This window comes from Drosophila hydei, unplaced genomic scaffold (genome assembly GCF_003285905.1).
Source record: "Drosophila hydei strain 15085-1641.00,03,60 unplaced genomic scaffold, DhydRS2 tig00000237-arrow-arrow-pilon, whole genome shotgun sequence".
In the NCBI taxonomy this organism is placed as follows: domain Eukaryota; kingdom Metazoa; phylum Arthropoda; class Insecta; order Diptera; family Drosophilidae; genus Drosophila; species Drosophila hydei.
In genome coordinates this window covers 590776-609988 of record NW_022045691.1, presented here as the reverse complement: position 1 = coordinate 609988, position 19213 = coordinate 590776, and the positions used below count along the sequence as shown (strand labels likewise).

General features: G+C 39.3%; 5 protein-coding genes across 7 annotated transcripts; 3 read left to right on the top strand and 2 right to left on the bottom strand.

Annotated features, from left to right (window-relative positions):
* Nucleotides 1-7379: 7379 nt before the first annotated feature.
* On the bottom strand, nucleotides 7380-9091 carry LOC111593445 (protein YIPF1). The gene is made up of 4 exons (XM_023306198.2): nucleotides 8348-9091; nucleotides 8076-8282; nucleotides 7918-8010; nucleotides 7380-7857 (listed from the first exon to the last, which is right to left on the bottom strand). Exons 1-4 carry the CDS (start codon nucleotides 8828-8830, stop codon nucleotides 7558-7560), a joined length of 1083 nt encoding a protein of 360 aa, XP_023161966.2. The 5' UTR covers nucleotides 8831-9091; the 3' UTR covers nucleotides 7380-7557.
* A 105-nt stretch (nucleotides 9092-9196) lies between these two features.
* Nucleotides 9197-10806, top strand: LOC111593420 (breast cancer metastasis-suppressor 1-like protein-A). The gene is made up of 3 exons (XM_023306164.2): nucleotides 9197-9638; nucleotides 9703-9947; nucleotides 10009-10806. The coding sequence occupies exons 1-3, from the start codon at nucleotides 9443-9445 to the stop codon at nucleotides 10345-10347; spliced, it is 780 nt and encodes a 259-aa protein (XP_023161932.1). The 5' UTR covers nucleotides 9197-9442; the 3' UTR covers nucleotides 10348-10806.
* A 667-nt stretch (nucleotides 10807-11473) lies between these two features.
* LOC111593421 (probable 39S ribosomal protein L49, mitochondrial) lies at nucleotides 11474-12302 on the bottom strand. Its single transcript, XM_023306165.2, has 2 exons — nucleotides 12073-12302; nucleotides 11474-12008 (listed from the first exon to the last, which is right to left on the bottom strand). The coding sequence occupies exons 1-2, from the start codon at nucleotides 12127-12129 to the stop codon at nucleotides 11526-11528; spliced, it is 540 nt and encodes a 179-aa protein (XP_023161933.1). The 5' UTR covers nucleotides 12130-12302; the 3' UTR covers nucleotides 11474-11525.
* A 466-nt stretch (nucleotides 12303-12768) lies between these two features.
* Nucleotides 12769-15885, top strand: LOC111593438 (probable basic-leucine zipper transcription factor N). Its single transcript, XM_023306189.2, has 2 exons — nucleotides 12769-13186; nucleotides 14791-15885. Exons 1-2 carry the CDS (start codon nucleotides 13033-13035, stop codon nucleotides 15819-15821), a joined length of 1185 nt encoding a protein of 394 aa, XP_023161957.2. The 5' UTR covers nucleotides 12769-13032; the 3' UTR covers nucleotides 15822-15885.
* A 523-nt stretch (nucleotides 15886-16408) lies between these two features.
* On the top strand, nucleotides 16409-17864 carry LOC111593452 (FAD synthase). 3 transcript variants are annotated; one of them, XM_023306210.2, is made up of 3 exons: nucleotides 16409-16544; nucleotides 16808-17472; nucleotides 17532-17864. In XM_023306210.2, exons 2-3 carry the CDS (start codon nucleotides 16879-16881, stop codon nucleotides 17838-17840), a joined length of 903 nt encoding a protein of 300 aa, XP_023161978.2. In that variant the 5' UTR covers nucleotides 16409-16544; nucleotides 16808-16878; the 3' UTR covers nucleotides 17841-17864. The 3 variants fall into 3 exon arrangements, with proteins under 3 accessions (XP_023161978.2, XP_023161979.2, XP_023161977.2); XM_023306211.2 differs by having other exon boundaries at nucleotides 16409-16548; nucleotides 16813-17472; XM_023306209.2 differs by having other exon boundaries at nucleotides 16409-16548.
* Nucleotides 17865-19213: the final 1349 nt, after the last annotated feature.

Sequence of the window (19213 nt, the reverse complement as noted above, 5' to 3'; positions counted from 1 at the left end):
ATACATTCATACATTCATACATTCATACATTCATACATTCATACATTCATACATTCATACATTCATACATTCATACATTCATACATTCATACATTCATACATTCATACATTCATACATTCATACATTCATACATTCATACATTCATACATTCATACATTCATACATTCATACATTCATTCATTCATACATTCATACATTCATACATTCATACATTCATACATTCATACATTCATACATTCATACATTCATACATTCATACATTCATACATTCATACATTCATACATTCATACATTCATACATTCATACATTCATACATTCATACATTCATACATTCATACATTCATACATTCATACATTCATACATTCATACATTCATACATTCATACATTCATACATTCATACATTCATACATTCATACATTCATACATTCATACATTCATACATTCATACATTCATACATTCATACATTCATACATTCATACATTCATACATTCATACATTCATACATTCATACATTCATACATTCATACATTCATACATTCATACATTCATACATTCATACATTCATACATTCATACATTCATCTCTCTATCTCTCTATATATTTTTCATTTTGAAGCTGAAAACTGAAAAGTTTATAATTAAATAGAAAAACTCATTTGAAAACCGGTTAGTGCATGGTCCATTGGAAAGGGATCAGGCGATGGGAAAGTGGTTTCGGTGGGTCTTCAATTGCAATTAGGGACCGAAAGCTAACATTCGGGTCAAGCGGCTGTGGGCGGTGGGCGGAGGGGGCGTGGAATGCTTTTTGAACAATTTCAATTAATTAAAATAAATAATGAAATTATGTGCGGTTCATGGGCCGCAGCTAGCCGAGCCACGCAACCACTCAACCACTCAACCACTCTGGGCAACTGGGCGCTAGGTGATTGGGTGGGTCAGTTGAGTTCATTTCAAGTCAGGGTTTTTGTTGTTGCTGTGAGTCTTATCTAAGCCAAAAGCTGAGCTGCATACATAATCAACCCGCAGGCAAAGCGGTGGTTGGGTGGTTGGGTGGCTGGGTGGTGCAACAAAATCAATGCAACTCCGCACGGGCACAAAAGCTCAAAGCTCTCGCTGTGTAGGGGACGTGCCGTGTAGACTTTAGCTGCGTAGACTTTTTCGTTCAGCTGGAAACTGGAGCAGCTCCTAGCAGCGAGGGTGGGCTAGGGGCGGCTAAGGCTGGGCTTGGGGATTGCAGTACGCATATCCTGAACGCAGGATACACACAGCTGCCGACGAGCAAATGGCTGGCGCACTCGGAATTGTGTCAAGCAACGAGGAACACGCCCCGAAAGAGCGCCGGCCGGCTGTCCACACACTCGCCCACTCACCCACTCCCCCACTCCGCCAACCCATCCACTGCTCACACTGAGGAGCCCAGCTGTTTACCTTTAACTTCAAGTTGACTACCTTAAAGCGCCTGCCAGACCCCCTCTCCCAGCTCGCCCGATTGTCCCTTGCGAGCGACGAAAAGTAAAAGGCAAATCACAAGGAAATCAAATCCATTTCACAATTCGTAGCCCTAGCAGCCATCCAATTTCCAGTTCCTGTTTCCATTTCACATCATGCTCGCCTGCACAGCGCGAATCCCTACGAAGGTCCCTTTGATTTGCGTTCCTTTTACTGCTAATCACAGAGCTGAGCACAGAGCTCAGAATTCACACATTTTCACAGCCCAAGCCGCAGCTGCCCAAGTCCCCATAATACTACCTATCACTCTATAAGTATAGGACTTTTCACTCAAAGACTTCTGCTTCAGATTCCTGCTGCATTAAAAATTTAATTCAATTTTTTTAAATTTAATATTTCAAAAACTTTTCAAAACAATTCTTGGAATTTTTTGTTTTTTTTTAGAGTTTTACAACTTTGAGTGGAAACCACAGCCTTGTTTTGCAGTCTATTTAGCAGATAATTATTTATTTTTATTAAATTAAGCTTGACATTTTAATAAACAAAAGCAACATTTGTTAAATATTTAAATTTATTATTAAAATATTGATTTTAAAATATTAATTTCGTCAAACATATCCTGCACTTCGTCCATTTTATGGCATCCATAAAGTAAAGCTCATAAATGTTATAGATACATAAATATGCAGTATTCTTTAGAAAACAACAAACTTTTGTCGAAACAGCATTAAATCTACCGAAAATTACTTTTTGATGCATTAGGGATGAAATTAGGGGCTGCTAAAGTCATTGGCTCATTGATTTTCGAAAACAATGTTGGTCACGATTGTGATGATTGTAAGACTTGGTATGCCAGGTTGTGCACGCTACGCAAAAGTCATTTAAATCATAATTAAACATTAATGCCATAGGATTTTCTATCAAAATAAACTAATTTTTTTTATATACAAAACATAATTAATTACTTAATTATAGTTTAAACTTGTGTAACTCTAACAAAAACACTCAAGATGTTTAAAAAACTTAAACTAAATTTTGACTAAAATTTTCTCTATTTTAAAAAGTATTTTTATTATTTATTATTTTAATAAACGTTTTATATATAATGTTTTATAAAAGTTGGCTTAATAAATAAAATTTTAAGAAATTTTATAAACTTTGAGCTAAAATTTTAAATATCAATTTGCAAAATAATTTGATGCATACAAATTTCACAATAAAATTATTAAAAACTTTAAAAATATTTTAGGTACAAAAAAAAAATTTGAAAAAATTGGAATACAAATTTAAAATTTTTTTTTTTTTTTGAATAACAATTTGAGAAAAAATTTTTAATAAAAATTAAACAAAAATTGAAAAAAAAAATTCAACAATTTTGAAATAAAACTTTTGAGCTAAAATTTTAATAAAAAATTATATATATAAAAATTTGTTAATTTTTATATAACTAAAGCTTGTATTAAAAACAATAAACATATTAAAATCTAAAATTCAGCTTAGCTGACAAAACGGATTTTGATAATATTTGAGGCAAGATCAATACTATTTTCGATAGTTAAATATCAACAGCTCTGCAAGTTATCGAAAACATTAAGCTAACAAAATATTTATAGAAACTTGCCATTTGTTTATAAATTTTAGTAGTTGCTAAATATTTAAAAGCAGCTATTAAAAATTTAACAAATTGCTCAGTTTTTGAGAGGCACAAATGGAAGCGAGTCTGACCAAATTAGAGCTTCGGCTCAAAGCTTTGCTAGCAAAGTTGTGATAATTAAAATTTAATAATTAATATTAAACATTTTATATTTAATAGCATAAATGTAGCTGTAACATGTAATCAAAAATAATTTAGTATCTTAAACAGTTTCTGCTTGATTAGAATTTCGTTTACTCTTGCTCTTATTTGGACAGCAACAAGGATGTGTTCGCTGCATGAACTATATAATTGTTAGCATGAATATATGCCTATATATATAGTATGTTGTATATAGTATATAGTATGTGCATACAAAAATGTACTTGCTAACCTGTGCGTGCCCGAGGCGCTATTTCAGCAGGTCAAATGGAAATTGTTAAATGCATTTTGCATTTCTCATTTTGCTTTTCCCATTTCCATTTGCAAGGAGACCCGCCCACAGCCTTTGTGGTTGCCAGATGCAGCTGCTGCCCGGTGGCTGTTTGAGCAGATGAAGCAGGTGGTGCGGGTGGTGCGAGTGGTGCGGGTGGAGCAGCAACCGCAACCACATGCGCATATACCGACTGAAGTGGCGTTTTAACGCTTCACATGCCTAACGAGGGCGACTCGGAGTGTGGGCCACACACACACATCCAGCTCATAGCTGCAAGAACATATTTTAATAAAATAAAAATGCCGAAAAGCAGCAGAAGAAAATGTCTCTCGAGCGGCTGCACATTAGCTAATTTCCAAAAAAAAAAACAAAAAAAACAAAAAAAATGTCGAGTGACTTCCGTTTCCGCAACGACGGCAGCCGAGTACCATTAAGGGTACGACGCATGAGCGTCGTAGGGGTAGTCCCTTTACCCTATGTCAAAGCCAAAAATAAACGTCAAGTTAACCTGGGAGTTTCCACAAATTTTGTTAAGTCTTAAGTCAAGGTAAAATCTAATTGATTGACTGCGTGATTGATTGATTGACGAAGTAAATGATTGGAAAAACTAAGTGCCTATTCAGTCATTTGACTATCTTTCGATTTGTTTGATTGAGGGATTGACTAATTTATCAGAATGGCTAACTTATGGATTGAGGGATGCACTGATTGACTGACGGAATGACTGAATAACAAATTGACTGACAGACTGATAGGTTGCTTGACTGACTGATAGTTTAAGGCTGATTGATTGATTGATTGACTGACTGTGTATCTCTGACTGATTGAATCTCTTATTGATTGACTGACTGACTGATAGATTGACTGAGCGATTGACTGATAGTATTTGATTGAGAGACTTACTGATTATATATCGAAGTGATTGAATGATGGACTGTTTGATTGACTGACTAATTGAGTTAATAATTGACTGATAGTATTAGATTGATTGACTGTCTGATTGAATCTCTGACTGATTGGTTGAATGACAAATTAATTGACTGCATGACTGGCTGATTGACTGATAGTATTTGATTGATAGACTAACTCATTGTATCTGTGAGTGATTGACTGATGGACCGCTTGATTGATTGACTGATTGAGTGACTGAGTGACGAGCTGACTCATGTTATTGATTGACAAGTAATTGACTGATGTACTGTATGATTGACTGACTGATAGTATAAGATTGATTGACTGACTGATTGACTATCATACAGATTGACGGAGAAGACGAAATTCCAGCTGATCGACTGCTAGCTTGATTGAACAACTTAAAGATTGATTGATCTACAGGTCTAATGATTGACTGACTGACAATCAGTCTTAGTCTCCCAGCCAACAGTTATTTTTCGACTTTCTATTAACAACTTCAAATTACTGAATATCTAAAGATATATAGATGTATATATTTTTACATCTATAGAAAATTCAGTGTTTTTCAAGCATTTCATTGAAATGCGCTTTAAAGCCGACTTGAATGGTAAATATTTATGTTTTGCAATTCAACTGCAAATTAATCTCGATTCAAATGCAATAAAAAGATGAAAAAAATAAATTTGATTTGCAATTTGCTGTTTCAATTACGCATTCGCCAATCGCAATTCGCAATTCGCAATTTTGCTGGCAAACAAATCGTCGACTGCAGCTGATGATGATTTTGTTCACATTATGTATACGCCACATAATCCATAGCTACATGCCAAGCCCACGCACAAAGTCGGCAGCGCCTTCATGCATGAATATATTCGAGCCACTGCAGCTCTCACTCACACTCACAAAGCGGGGGAGCGAGGGAATGAGAGCGACAAATGCAATGCAGAACGAAGAACAAACCTATTGCTGCTGCCTCGCTCTCTCTCTCTCTCTCTCTCTTTCTCTCTCGCACACATTGCGCTCTGGCAGGGTTGTCGACGCTAAGGCAACTGAAAATAAATAATCAAAATATAAAAGGAAATAAAAAACGCATTCCTCTCCATATAACACATCGCATATGGAATACCCTTACTTAAAATAATTTGAGCTTAAATTGCTCCATCCAAAAAATGTTTGCTTATTCCTAACCTAAGCCCTATATAAGCTAGATCAGATTTTGTTTCTATATAAAGATATTTATACGTTTTTCAAATGCCAAGCTTAAAGTAAATATCTTGAAAGCACACAAAGCTTTTCATATATGAACTAAATTTTTAGTCGATCAATCCTTTGACAGCTATATAATATGATAGTTCAATTTGAATGAGATTTTATATATGTATATAAAGAACTAAATTAGATTAAAATGTGATGAGTTTCATGAAAATATTTCCAAGAACTGAAAAGTTTCTCAAACAAGAACTAAATTAGCAACGAAGCATTTCCATGGCAGCTATATGATATGATATTCCGATTTGATTAAAATTATAAATATATGTGTAGAAGCTTAAAATATTCAAATGTGCTGAGTTTTATGAAGATATTTCGAAGAACTCAAAAGTTTCTCATACAAGAACTAAATCAAAGCCGAGCGCTGTTATATCAACAATTTGATAACAGAACTTATATAAACTATAGTGTATCTATTGTTATGCACTGCAAGTACAATGCCAATTTTATAGTACTCTCGAGGCAAGGCAGAGCAAAGCGACAAATCCAACGATGCGTTGGATGCTGGAATATTTGCATTCGAAATTGAGAAATGTTCTCTGTGTGTGTGTGTGCGGGTATATGAGCGAGGGTGTGTGCGTGTATGGGTGGGTGTTGATGTGGGTGCGTGAGTGTTGGCTCGTTGATGAACTATGTGTATACGCACATATGTACTTGACGATGTGAGGACATACATGTATAGCATATATAACACCATGAATACATACTGAAGTTGATCTAAAATGGCTCGACTATGAGATAACGTAGATGTAGCGATAGAGATAGAGATAGAGATAGAGATAGAGATAGAGATAGAGATAGAGATAGAGATAGAGATAGAGATAGAGATAGAGATAGAGATAGAGATAGAGATAGAGATAGAGATAGAGATAGAGATAGAGATAGAGATAGAGATAGAGATAGAGATAGAGATAGAGATAGAGATAGAGATAGAGATAGAGATAGAGATAGAGATAGAGATAGAGATAGAGATAGAGATAGAGATAGAGATAGAGATAGAGATAGAGATAGAGATAGAGATAGAGATAGAGATAGAGATAGAGATAGAGATAGAGATAGAGATAGAGATAGAGATAGAGATAGAGATAGAGATAGAGATAGAGATAGAGATAGAGATAGAGATAGAGATAGAGATAGAGATAGAGATAGAGATAGAGATAGAGATAGAGATAGAGATAGAGATAGAGATAGAGATAGAGATAGAGATAGAGATAGAGATAGAGATAGAGATAGAGATAGAGATAGAGATAGAGATAGAGATAGAGATACATTTTTTGCGAATTATAAATACAAGATTTTTATTTATTATTATTTTTAACTATAAGTTCTTAGGATATTACAAAAACACGCATACATAAAAAACCAAGTTAAATAAATATTTCACATGATTTACACGTATTACCTATCCAGTAATATATATATATATATATATATATATATATATATATATATATATATATATATATATATGGTATTTATGATATATAATATAATAAAGTATATTTAAATATATATCATAAGACATTTTCATATATGATAAAAACAAAGTTTCAAAAAAAAAAGGTCAATTTACACTTGAAAAAATTTCAAATAATTTAAATATTATTAATTGAAAGTATATAGTTTTTAACAAATTTAGCTTGTATAGAACTGATTGCGTATCAAATTTCTATACGTATATATATATATTATCCGATATTGTTGTCGTGCAAAAGTCTGTCCATTTCTTTGCATCAAGAATTTATTCAGCAGCTGCTGTTCGCGCTCTGTTGGGAGTTGTATAAAGTATAATAATTTTATGTGCAGCTTAATGTAGAAAAACAGTTATTGAATTATTTGGAATGACGGCATTTAATTTGTAAGATTGGCTGGCGGCAAGTCGCCAGCCACTGCCTGCGTGGAGAGCTTCGGTAAGATATTCTTGATGAGCGGCGCGGGCGTAGTTTTGGCAGCCAGCGCCGCGGCCTCTGGCGGACTGTGAAAGAAGTAAAGCAGAAAGCCCGCAGCCAAAATGATGTGAGCGCCGAGTATGCCAATGATAAGGAATAGGGAATATTGTGAATTGCGAAGCGCTGGCGTCAGCACGGCAATCAGTACTGTGCCCGAGAGCAAAGCTGCCGTTATAACGAGCAGCCACTGTAGCAGCGAAATCTGCAAAACAAATCAAACATTTATGCGAAAAGAACAAAAAAAATCTAGATTCGAACTCACATTGATCACCCAGAGTATGGAGACGGGTATATAGATGGCCAAACTATAGCCATAGATGCACATTAGCGACAAAAGACTCGGCGTGTAGCTGGCCTGCGACAGAGAGAGAAAGAGAGTGAGTAACAGAAAGGTATATACAAATACGAGTCTGGACTAACGCTATCCGTTTCCACAGCGTCGGTCGCATCGACGGGCTTGAGGCTATACTTGAAGAGCGCCCAGAGTATGGCTGGCAAGATGTTGGCATAGAGAAAGATGCAGCTGGCCGCATATGACACCAAATGGAAATTATAATGCCAATGGTAGCTGTCGTCGGCCTGCTGCAAATAGCTGGCTAAATTGCCACTGATGGCAATTGAGAAAATCTAAAACGATAGAGAAAGTTATTTACGCATTTGAAGAGACAGAGAGAGAGACCGGCTGCTCCTACCAGCGTTATGGTGATCCAGAAGGGACCATAGAGATCTGGATTCTCGCCAATGTTCATGCGCAAATAGTTGGTCGCAGCGCGTTTGGGTATCATGCTGTTGACAATGCGCTCCAGCACCATGTAAGTATCGACATTGAAGAACTGCTGATAGTATTCGATGGTCAGAAAGGAGAGACGAGCGCCACCGCCAGCTGTACCGCCGCCATCCGCTGAGCCGAGCGATGCGTTGGCACCGCCGCTGCCGTCGTTGCCGCCGCCGCCAATAATATTTTGAGCCGAATTGCTCATATCGTATATCAAATCGGACAACGGATCACCACGTTGACGTTGTCCATTATAATTAACGCCGCCGCCTCCTGCGCCGCCAGCGCCACCTCCAGTTGCATGCGTTGGCGAATTGACATTGATTTGCGCTGGAGTGCCGCTATTAGTTGCGCTGTAGTCGCGAAACTGTAGCAAATCGTCGGCCGTCGGCGTTTCCATAGCTCGCTAATGGCACTATATAATACAATTTTATCACGCTCCTTATTGAAATTACACGTATCTATCGGCAATGCTTATATTTGTTTTTCTCGTTCGTCTCTTCGTATTTTTTTCTTCTCACACTCATTCGTCAGCTGTTGGCTTGGCGCCTGCGTGTGACCGTATTATTTGAAATTTTTGGCTTTTTGAACAGCTTGCTACACTATAATCAGTACAAGTTAAAAAAAAAAAAAAACAATATTGATTATGTGAGTATATTTATCAATGTAGAATTGATTTTTAATATTGCACTTAGAAAGTGAGCAACACATTTGAAATACATCGATATGTCGATGGAAAGAAAAGTATCGATTGCTATGCGCTGTGCAACACTGCCTGCCATTGCGTCGTCAGCCAACACTTTTTGCTGCTGCAGTACAAAACAATATTCGCTGGCTAGCAAAATTTCCATAGAATTTGTCGAGAAAAACGGTACTTGTTAAAGAAAAAATTGTTTTTTAGAGTTGCACAAGTGAGTGCTGTGCTTGCTTAACACACGCGCAAAGAAACACACGTATAGGGAGATCGTAAAGCAGTTATCTCTGCCCCTTTCCCCCCCAAAGTGCAAACCAAATGCCAGTAAAAAATGGCGAATCAGATGCGGAGGGCGACGTCTCTGGTGCGGAGTCGGAGCGCTCAAACTCCAGCCAGGCGCATGACACCTCCGACGAAGAGGAGGAGGAGGCCAATGAGTGCGATTCCGATGATTCCTCCGAAATGGATGCCAGCGAAATTGAGCTGCGTCGCGCCGAACATATCGAAGATTTGGGTAAAATTTGGCGCCAATTTTATAAAGTTCATTTTCATTGATATAAATTTATGTTGAACCGCAGCCAGCCTGGACCGACAATTTAGTCAGCTGCGCGAGCAATATTACTGCGAACGCATCAATCACATTGAACGGCAACTCTCGGATGTGCGCTCCGGTCGATCCGAGGAATTTGTCCAGCCACAAAAGGAACTGGACAAAGTCTATCGCACACGCATCGAGGTGGCCGACGTGTTGCGCAAGTTTCGCCTGCAGAACATCGAGCATAAATACCTGTCCGAGGAGCAGGCAGCAGCACAGCATTTCGAGGTGAGTAACTGCAACATTTGGTGCTAAATTTATTTGTTGAGCGATTCTCTGGCATTCACAGAGTGAGAAACAAATGGCAGTGGATAATCTGCGCGAGGATCTAATGGAGCGTATACGACGGCTCGAAGAGGATCGCCATAACGTGGACATCTCCTGGGATGATTGGGGCAATGATAAGCGACAGAGCAAGGTGCGTGGACCAGGACGTAAAAAAGCGGTCACTGTCACCGGCCCGTATGTTGTATATATGCTGCGCGAGGAGGATATTATGGAGGATTGGACGATAATACGTAAAGCACTGAAGCGTTCGTCCACAGCCACAGCCAATGTGTCGGCGCCGACGGCCAATCTGGTCGGTGTGCCGCTGACGCCGACGGCGATGGCGGGTGCCAATGGATAACGGTGGCGTTCGGCTGCCTATGGCCAGACGCGCAATAAAAAGCTCACCTGACGGCAGCGAAAGGTAGCATCGTCTACTAACCGGAATGTCCATTAGCTACTCTGTTAAACGATGATTATGTTTGTAATAATCACGCACGAACGATGCAGCGCGATTAATCGTTCGAGCCATTATGCTTAAAACCCACTTTATATTATATTATAAACAAAACAAAACGAACCGCAACAAATGTCGACCCTCAAAACAATACAAGCCCATACTTAATCTTAAGTCCAAATTGTAGTATAAATTTGCATTACACACGATATGTATATATACATACATATATATATTGTCTAACATTGTATATATAGCTATATATTTGCTTTCGCCACAGCTCCTGCTACCCTAGAAACCTCAGTCAAGTTACGTCTTGTTGTCTATGCTAATCACGTCTCCACATTTATATATATATGTATATATATATATATATATATATATATATATATATATATATATATATATATATATATATATACATGTATACATACATATATATGTCTATATAACTATATTAAGCAGATCTGTAAACTAAATAAAGTCAATTTTTTTTCTCATTACTTTAAAGCAAAGCGAAATTTTTGCGTAAGTTAAATATTGAAATATTGTAATTAGAATTCACGCAATTAAGCGGAAAATGAGTGGAAATCGAGAAAATTATTAACAGTTAGAATCCATAAAACCATTTGTATTTGCCTAGTTAAGAAAAATGCCAAGAAATCTGTTTTGGATCTTGAGCATATATGTAAATAGATCTATAAGAAATCCACTGGAGTGAAATGAACTCACCTAAAGTTGTGGAAAATGCGAGTTGCATGAAACTATATGTAAACTAGTTTATAAAGTCGAAAAAACGAATTACATCTTAGAGGAAAATGTGTTTTAGCCTAGGAGCACTATGTATATCTGTAAGAATCCATAAAGAATTCACTTGAAGTTGTGAGAAATGGGTGAAAATGTAGTTGTACTCATTTGCCTTCGTTTGGCCACAAACCAGGCAACATGGACTCTAGTCTCTAGTTATGGGCATTATCTATATACGAAATTAGCCGGCTTTGCGCGGCTTTACATTGATAACGGAAACAAATTCGGAGTCTTAAGATTTAACTGTTTATTGCAAATAAATGCTTAGTTCTGGATTAGAATCCCTTGCTCTTGAGATGCTCCCGCAGCAGATCCACGTAGTCGCCGTGGATGTGAATCTGGCCGCTTAGCTCGTTGACGCGAGTGGCGCACAGTTTGCCATTTCTTGCCTGCTCCACAACTTGGCGCAGATCCCGTTCGAGTGCCCAAATATCGCCCTGGATGTATCGCACGATTGTGAGGCGACGCTGGCCGCGGAATCGCGTATTTAGGTAGACGGGCACCATGTGATTCTTGGTGCGTGCCACAAAGTAGCCGCTCTCCTCGCCATTCGCTGTTTGTGGCTGCCAGCCGGAGGGATATTCCGACTTCTCGACTGGCTGTGGCACGGTGCGTGGTGGCAGCAAGCGCTCCACATACTTCCACTCAGGCGGATTGTGCAGCACCTCCACCTCGGGATACTGTTCAAGCGGCTTCACCTCGCTGGACGACCGAAAGCTGGACAGGCGCGCGTAATCAGTGTGCAGCGAGCGCATAAACTGCAAGGGGACAATTTCACTGATCAAATACTAACGGTTAAGAGCGTGTCCGCAAGCCACTCACCTGCTTTAGTCCCGTCAGCCGCGGTATGTTAAGTATTACCTTTGTGCTACCTGCCATTTGCTATTACTTCTAATTGACTTTAATGAAAACAACAATAAAACAGCTACAAATTGTGTTACATATGCGCTGTGCGGAACTAGCGGCGGAACTAGTGATCAACAGCGTTGCCACTGTGCTGGTTCAGTGTTATAAGACGTCAGTTTTCTCTGTCGGCGCCTTAATAAAATTTATTAAGCTATATATAAACACATGATAAAAAGCAAAAAAAAAAATAATGTTAACAATCTTTAATAAAAGCAAATTGTGTTAGATATGTTTTGCTTGAAACTAGCTGATAAACTGCAGCCGCCTAACGCTGAGCGCTTTCAGTGCTGTAAAGTGTGATTTCTAGCCATTGGCGCCTTTTTATTAGCTTAGTGTATAAGCGTTTGTATGCAACAAATGCCGCCAGCGACGTCATCGTTAGAGCTAAAGCTTTTGCAAATGCATGCACACACACACACATACATACACTTGCACGTAGGCAAACACAAGCTTATTTTAATCATTAACGCTGCAGCTGCTTCGCTTGGTGTTGTTGCTGTTGCTGCCGTTGTTTTTGCTGCATTTGATGTTGATTCTAGCAGCAGCAGCAGCAGCAGCAGCCGCCGCCGCCGCAATTTGTTAGCTTTTTGCGCTCAGTTTCAGTTTTCTCGGCGCTTTCGTTGCGACAAGTTGTTGCTGTGTTTTTGCCCAACACACAACCAAAGAGCAAAACTAATTTTGTTTTTCTCCACATATTATTTTGATACCGTTTGTTGCACTCGCCTCGTGTTGAAAGAGTGCGAGAGAGACAGAGCTAACTAGCTAGCGAGCGAGCGCGCGCAAATTCTTGTGTTTGTTTTCCATTTCCTTTTACTGTAATGTGTTTGCCTGCAATCGTAACGGTGCAGCTTGTCAGTGTTGTAAAGCGCTAGGAGCATGGCTCGCAAGGATGATCCCGTTCTCAATGTGAAATTCGTGCAGCTGGTCGAGAATCAGCCCTGCCTATGGAATTACACACATCCGGGCTATAGCAAAAAGGAGGAGGTGCAGAAGGCCTGGCAACATGTGGCCAATGAAATAAAGGACACAGGTGCATATATATTTATGCACACATATATGTATGTGTGTGTGTATGCTGCGGGCAAAACTTTTCATTTCTGCTGCACTTGTAGATTTCCATTTCCATATTCGTTTATTTGTGTTTTTTTTTTTTGCAATTGCGTGCTCATTTGTTGTGCGAGCGCGTGTGTGTGTATGCTGGCGCGCGCCTATGATGCAAGCTTTTTGCATTGTGTGCGTGTGTGTGTGTGTGTATTTTCAATGCAATCACAATTTGTAGTCGTGCCAACTCACTTGCACTCAACGCTTTAAATGCCTCTTAGCATGCATGCATGCATGCGTGTGTGTGTGTGCGCGCGGTTGTATGTGTGTAGGTGTGTCACTGTGTCACACACAGCACTAGCTGCGCGCGACGTTTGCATACAATTAGTTTTGTTGCTGTTGTTGCCGTTGCTGCGGCTGCCGCAGCCGCTTTTGGCATGCAATTAAAAAAGTTCAGCAATTGCAGCGCAGTGGAAATACCCTGCATGCATGCATGTGTGTATGAGTATGTATGTATGTCGCTCGTCGGCATTTGACAACACTTGTTGCCGTACAGATCGCAGCGCTTGCATTGTGCAGCACTGCACCCTCCTTGGCAGCCAGTTGCTGAGTCGCTGAGCGAACTAGGTTATGAGCTTTTTTGATTGGCCAATTAAATGTTCATTTTGATAAGTTTAATTTAGTTCCACTTAATAGTTCCGCTCAGCGGGCTGGTACACACACGCACGTTATGCAGCACTCGCATTCAAGGATTTGGCAGAATTAGGTTAGGGCTGGCATGAACAGAGCAAATGAGGTTAAAGCTGGCATCAAACTTCTCACTAAATTTAATATATATATATATATATATACATATATATACTATAAGCTTACTGTGTTCTGGCTTTTCCTTTCCAATCTGTCAGACAGCATTTCGGGTTCCTAGATAATTCCTTACTTTTATCATGACCTCTAGACATTCGACATTCTATTGCCTTTATTTTGAAAAATTCCGAATGCATTCCCTTTCCGAGATGCTGACTTTTTCGGACTTAATTTAGTTTTGCATTCAGAATCTCGATATCAAAGCCTGGACCCCCGTTCATTGTGAATGCCTTTCGCTATCTTGACTTCATCTCAGTCCGAATTCTCAAATCGGTTTCTTGATTAATTTTAATTCCGAACAAAGAAATTGACTTCCTAAGCGTTTTGCTTTGTTGTTGAGAGCTTGACTTATTCCCTGAAGATTCTCTCTGATTGGAGCATTTCTTCCATTCATTTCAAGTACTCCGAATTGATTTCGTATAAGTCCGAATATTAATTTTCCTCTCTTTCATTCAATAATTGCTCTTATTCCGAATTGACTTCATATAATTCCGAATAATTCCTCTCTCTTCCATTTCTATATTCATTTGACTCCAAATACTTGCCCACAGTTCCACTTCTCGATTTCCTTTCATTCCGAAAAATTCACCAGTTTCTTGGCCTTGTTTTCAAAGGGTTCTCCGAATTCTCTCCAAGAAGTTCACTCCAAAAGTCGATCCCCATTCAATTGCCACTTCGAATCTCGAGTACCCCCATTTAATATCCCCATTCTGATCATCTCAATTGCAGTTCGGAATTCACGCGAGCGCTGGCGCACCATTCGGAGTAGCTTCCTGCGATCCTTGAAGCTGGCACGCACCCAGACGGGTCGCGGCAAGCGCAAATACTACTTGTCCAAGTATCTGCAGTTCCTGATACCCTACACAAAGTCGCGAGCCTGTCACAAGCAGCTGCCGCTTGGCCAGCCGCCCAATCCCAATCCGAGCTCGAATCTCAATGTCAATTCGAACTCGAACTCGAATCCAGGTGGCGGAATGGTGCTGCGCAAGCCGAGCACCTCGACGACAACGGTGACAGCGGCAGCCACATATCTGACGCGAATCGGACAAATGCGACTGCTGGAGCAGCATCATCATCATCAGCAGCAGCAGCAGCAGCAGCATCAGCTGCATCAGCAGGAGTTGGAGCTAGAGCTGGAGCTGGAGCGGGAACGGGAGCGGAAGCAGCATCATCATCAGCAGGAGGACGACACCAAAGACAGCAATGGCAGCCACGAGGATGAGGAGCAGACGGCAGAGTCTCACGACGAGCAGGACGAGCAACGGCACGAGGCATCGGCTGTGTCGCCGTTGCGACTGCAAGCCATCAAAGTGGAGCACCAACACCAACAGCAGCAGCAACAACAACAGAGCACAGAGAAAATTGCTGCTGCAGCTGGTGCACAGCACTCGCTGGTCACGTTGCCCGTGTCGATGGCAGCGGCGCTGCGCAACAACATGGACTGGACGATGACCGAATGGCTCAAAGGTAGCGCCAACCAGTTGCACTACAACAGCAATAACAACAACAGCAGCAACTGCAACAACAATCTGGCAACAACGCCACCAGGTGCAAGCACACCTGCGCCCGCAGCCTCAGTCGCTGCCGCGACGGCAGCAGCGCCAGCACCTGGCCTAACGCTCGCTCAGCCCGACGCCGATTACTCGTTTCTAATCAGCCTGCATCCGTATTTGAAAGAAATGAGCGGCAAACAGAATCGTAGATTTAGGCAAAAAGTCGTAGGACTCATCGACAATGTGTTGGACAATTTGGATGTTTAGAAAACATATAAAATGAAGAAACAAGAAAGAAGAAGAAATAACCAACAGTGCCCATTTGTTATAAATATATATAGCAATTTAATGTATTTGTATTTTTTTTTGTTAAAGTTACACACACACAAACACACACATTTGTTATATGTAAAACAAAAGATAAGAAGAAGAAAATGTCATGCAATGCAAAATAAAACGCTTTTCACAAAAACAAAGCAAATTCAAATTTAAATTTCACTCGCATTTTACAGCACTGTATTGATAGGCGTTGCCAGACTGTTTGCACGCACAGTAACAGCGGCTTTTGTATTTTCTGGCAACACTTAAATTATTTTAGATGAAAAAAGCGCAAGTTGACATTAATTGCATATGAAAACGTGCTGACCAGCAATATTTCTCATTGCTAATAACAGTATGTAGAACAGCACAAGCCTGTGTGTGTGTAAGAAGTAGAAAATGTTATGCCATGCAAAATAAAAAGGCTTTTCATGAAAACAAACAAATTCAAATTTAAATTTAAGTTGCAATTAGTAGCACTGTGTAGCCAGGCGCTGCCAGATCGTTCCCTCACACAGCAATTTCACGCAACAGCTGTTTTTTTTTTTGGTCTCTGCCGCTGTGGCAACACTATTTAAGTAATTATTTCAGATTAAAACAAAAAGCGCAATGTTAACATTAATTGCATATTAAAAACGTGCTGGCCAGTAAAATTCCTCATTGTTAATAACAGTAGGTAAAAGAGCACAAGTCTGTGTATGCGCGCGCGTGTTTATGTGCGTGTGTGTAAAGTGTGCATGTGATGTAATTTGCTGTGCAGATAACGCAAAAGCTTCAAAAACTATTGCTGAATGTTGATAATTATTATATAAAAGCAACGCTGTGCGCGCACACACATAACACACACCACCAGACGCACGCACACACACGCTTAGACTTTTGGAGAAAGTCGTTTGCTGTATAAAATTGTCAAAGTAACGGCGCATTCTATTTAGATTAGATGCGCCAGCGACACAAGGAGAAGGCAACAGCTGCAGGTGCAATTTCTTGAGAATCCGAAGGCAAAATGCATAAATGCTGCATACAGACACAACAGGCCACGCTTACAAAGTCCACCACCAGCATTGTTGAGACAGTTTACAGCAAGAAGAAGATTGGCAGTATTTGTAACGGTATTGGCAATAGCATTATGTCCAGTTGCCACAATAATGATGGTGATGATGATCATAGTGCTGATGATGCCATCTGTCCCGTAGTCATAACAGAGGCCACACGGGCCCACATTAGGCGTCGCGTTCGCACCGCCTTCGATTTCTTTGACCAAACTTTGATGCTCTACAAAATCGTTCAGCTAATATTTTGCTTCAATGGCGGCAAGGATTGCACAGTGCTGCTCGATCTGCTGATGCGCTACTGCCAGGAGCAGAACATCGACAGCGGCCAGATACCGATGCTCTATATTGAGTCGGACGATTCTTTTGAGGAGATCGATGACTTTGTCAAGCACTGTGTGAATCGCTACAAGGTGAAGCTCATCAAATACAAGGACTCACTGAAAGTGGCGCTCACCCAGATGACGCAGGACCTGCCGCTCATCAAGGCTGTCTTTGTCGGCAGCCGAAACACGGATCCCTATTGTGGCAATCTGAAAGCCATGCAGGTAAACGACCTCGCCCCTTGCGCTCCCATTTCAATTTTAATTTTCCAACTGCTTTCCAGAAAACGGACAGCGATTGGCCGGATATGATGCGATTGAATCCCTTGCTGGAATGGAGCTATCATGACATCTGGCACTATATACACATGTATAAGGTGCCCTACTGCAGTTTGTATTCTCGCGGCTATACATCGATTGGCTACAAGTCCAACACCTTCCAAAATCCGCATTTGCTCTGCACCGAGTGTGCTATGGTTGTAGATGCTGCAGCTGCGCCAACATCCGATGCTATCGCCACACCTTGCTACAGGCCCGCCTGGGAGCTGGTCGATCCCACAACGGAACGGGCCGGACGACGCAGTCACAAATAGTCGCTAACAATTTAGTTAATAATAGTGCAATTGTATTGTAAATATCTACTGTATATATATGCATATATATACATATATATATATATATATTTTATATATATATATATATGTATATATATATATATTTCTTATTTTTTACTCAATTTTTTTTTAGTTCAAAGAATTTAATTCATATATTTGTATACAAAGCGGATCGTACTCGGCATATTGATGTGTGCTTTAATATACATATATATATAGTTGTCTTTTATATGATATGTATATATTACATATATCAGCTTTAGCTTTAGCTTTAATATTGGTATTCATTTCAGTTCGTGTAAATTGAGAAAATTTTTTGCAGTTGTTGAGTTTTTTCTTGTTTTTTGCTGACTTGAAATTAAAAACTGCAAGTCAATTCAGATATTTATATATGTAGATATTATATAAACATTCAGAGATATATTTATAACTAAGTTTAGGTTCTGTTTGCACAGTGAAGCCTGCTGTAGCCGAACGTTTGCAGGCAACTCTTAGGAGCTTCAGCATTTACAGTGCTCTGTTAAACAGCCGGTTAACATTCGTGCCGCTTAACATTTAACAGCTACTTAACATGCTAGCTTTATGCTAAGTGCTCTTAATGTTTGTAAATAGCAAATGAAGTTCTAAGTTTTGTAATTGAAAAAAAAAAAAAAATAAATAAAAATTAAGTCTTAAGAAAATATATATAGTTTTTAAATTGCTGTTTTTATACTAGAAAATAAACAAATTTGTTAACAATAATATTACGTAACCTTGGCTCGGGCTCCAATGAGATCAATCCATATATTTACCTAACTTACATATTTATTTATTTCTGGATGTTATAATTAGTCACATGTAATCATTCTGAGCGTCTTGTTCTGGTATCGCTGTATAATTCCGATATTAGAATTACTAACAGTACCCCATAACTGCAATACCTAGGTTCATACTGGTATCAGTACTGCCTTATATAGCCTTAATTTGTTCTCAAGACTAAGTTCAGAACGTGGTCCTAACATACATTTTGTTGCTGCTCTTGTTTCGATTTGATGTGCTGCTTCCAAGTTATACAAAATCTAGGAATAAACCTCAACTACAGAGTTATGAGCAAACTGTTATACAAATTCATATAGCAAAAGTTATGGTTAATATGTTCTGCAGTTATGCTCAAACTGTTATACAACGCCTTCCTAGCCGAAGTTGTGATGAATCTGTTATACAATATTAGATTATAAAAAATTAAGTCTATCTGTTATACAGTTATGTTCGATATGTTATAAAATAACCATGCCTCAGCCATAGTCTGAACTCTCAATCTGTTATACAATATATTATAGACAATTTAAAGCCCTATATAAGCATATTCTTAC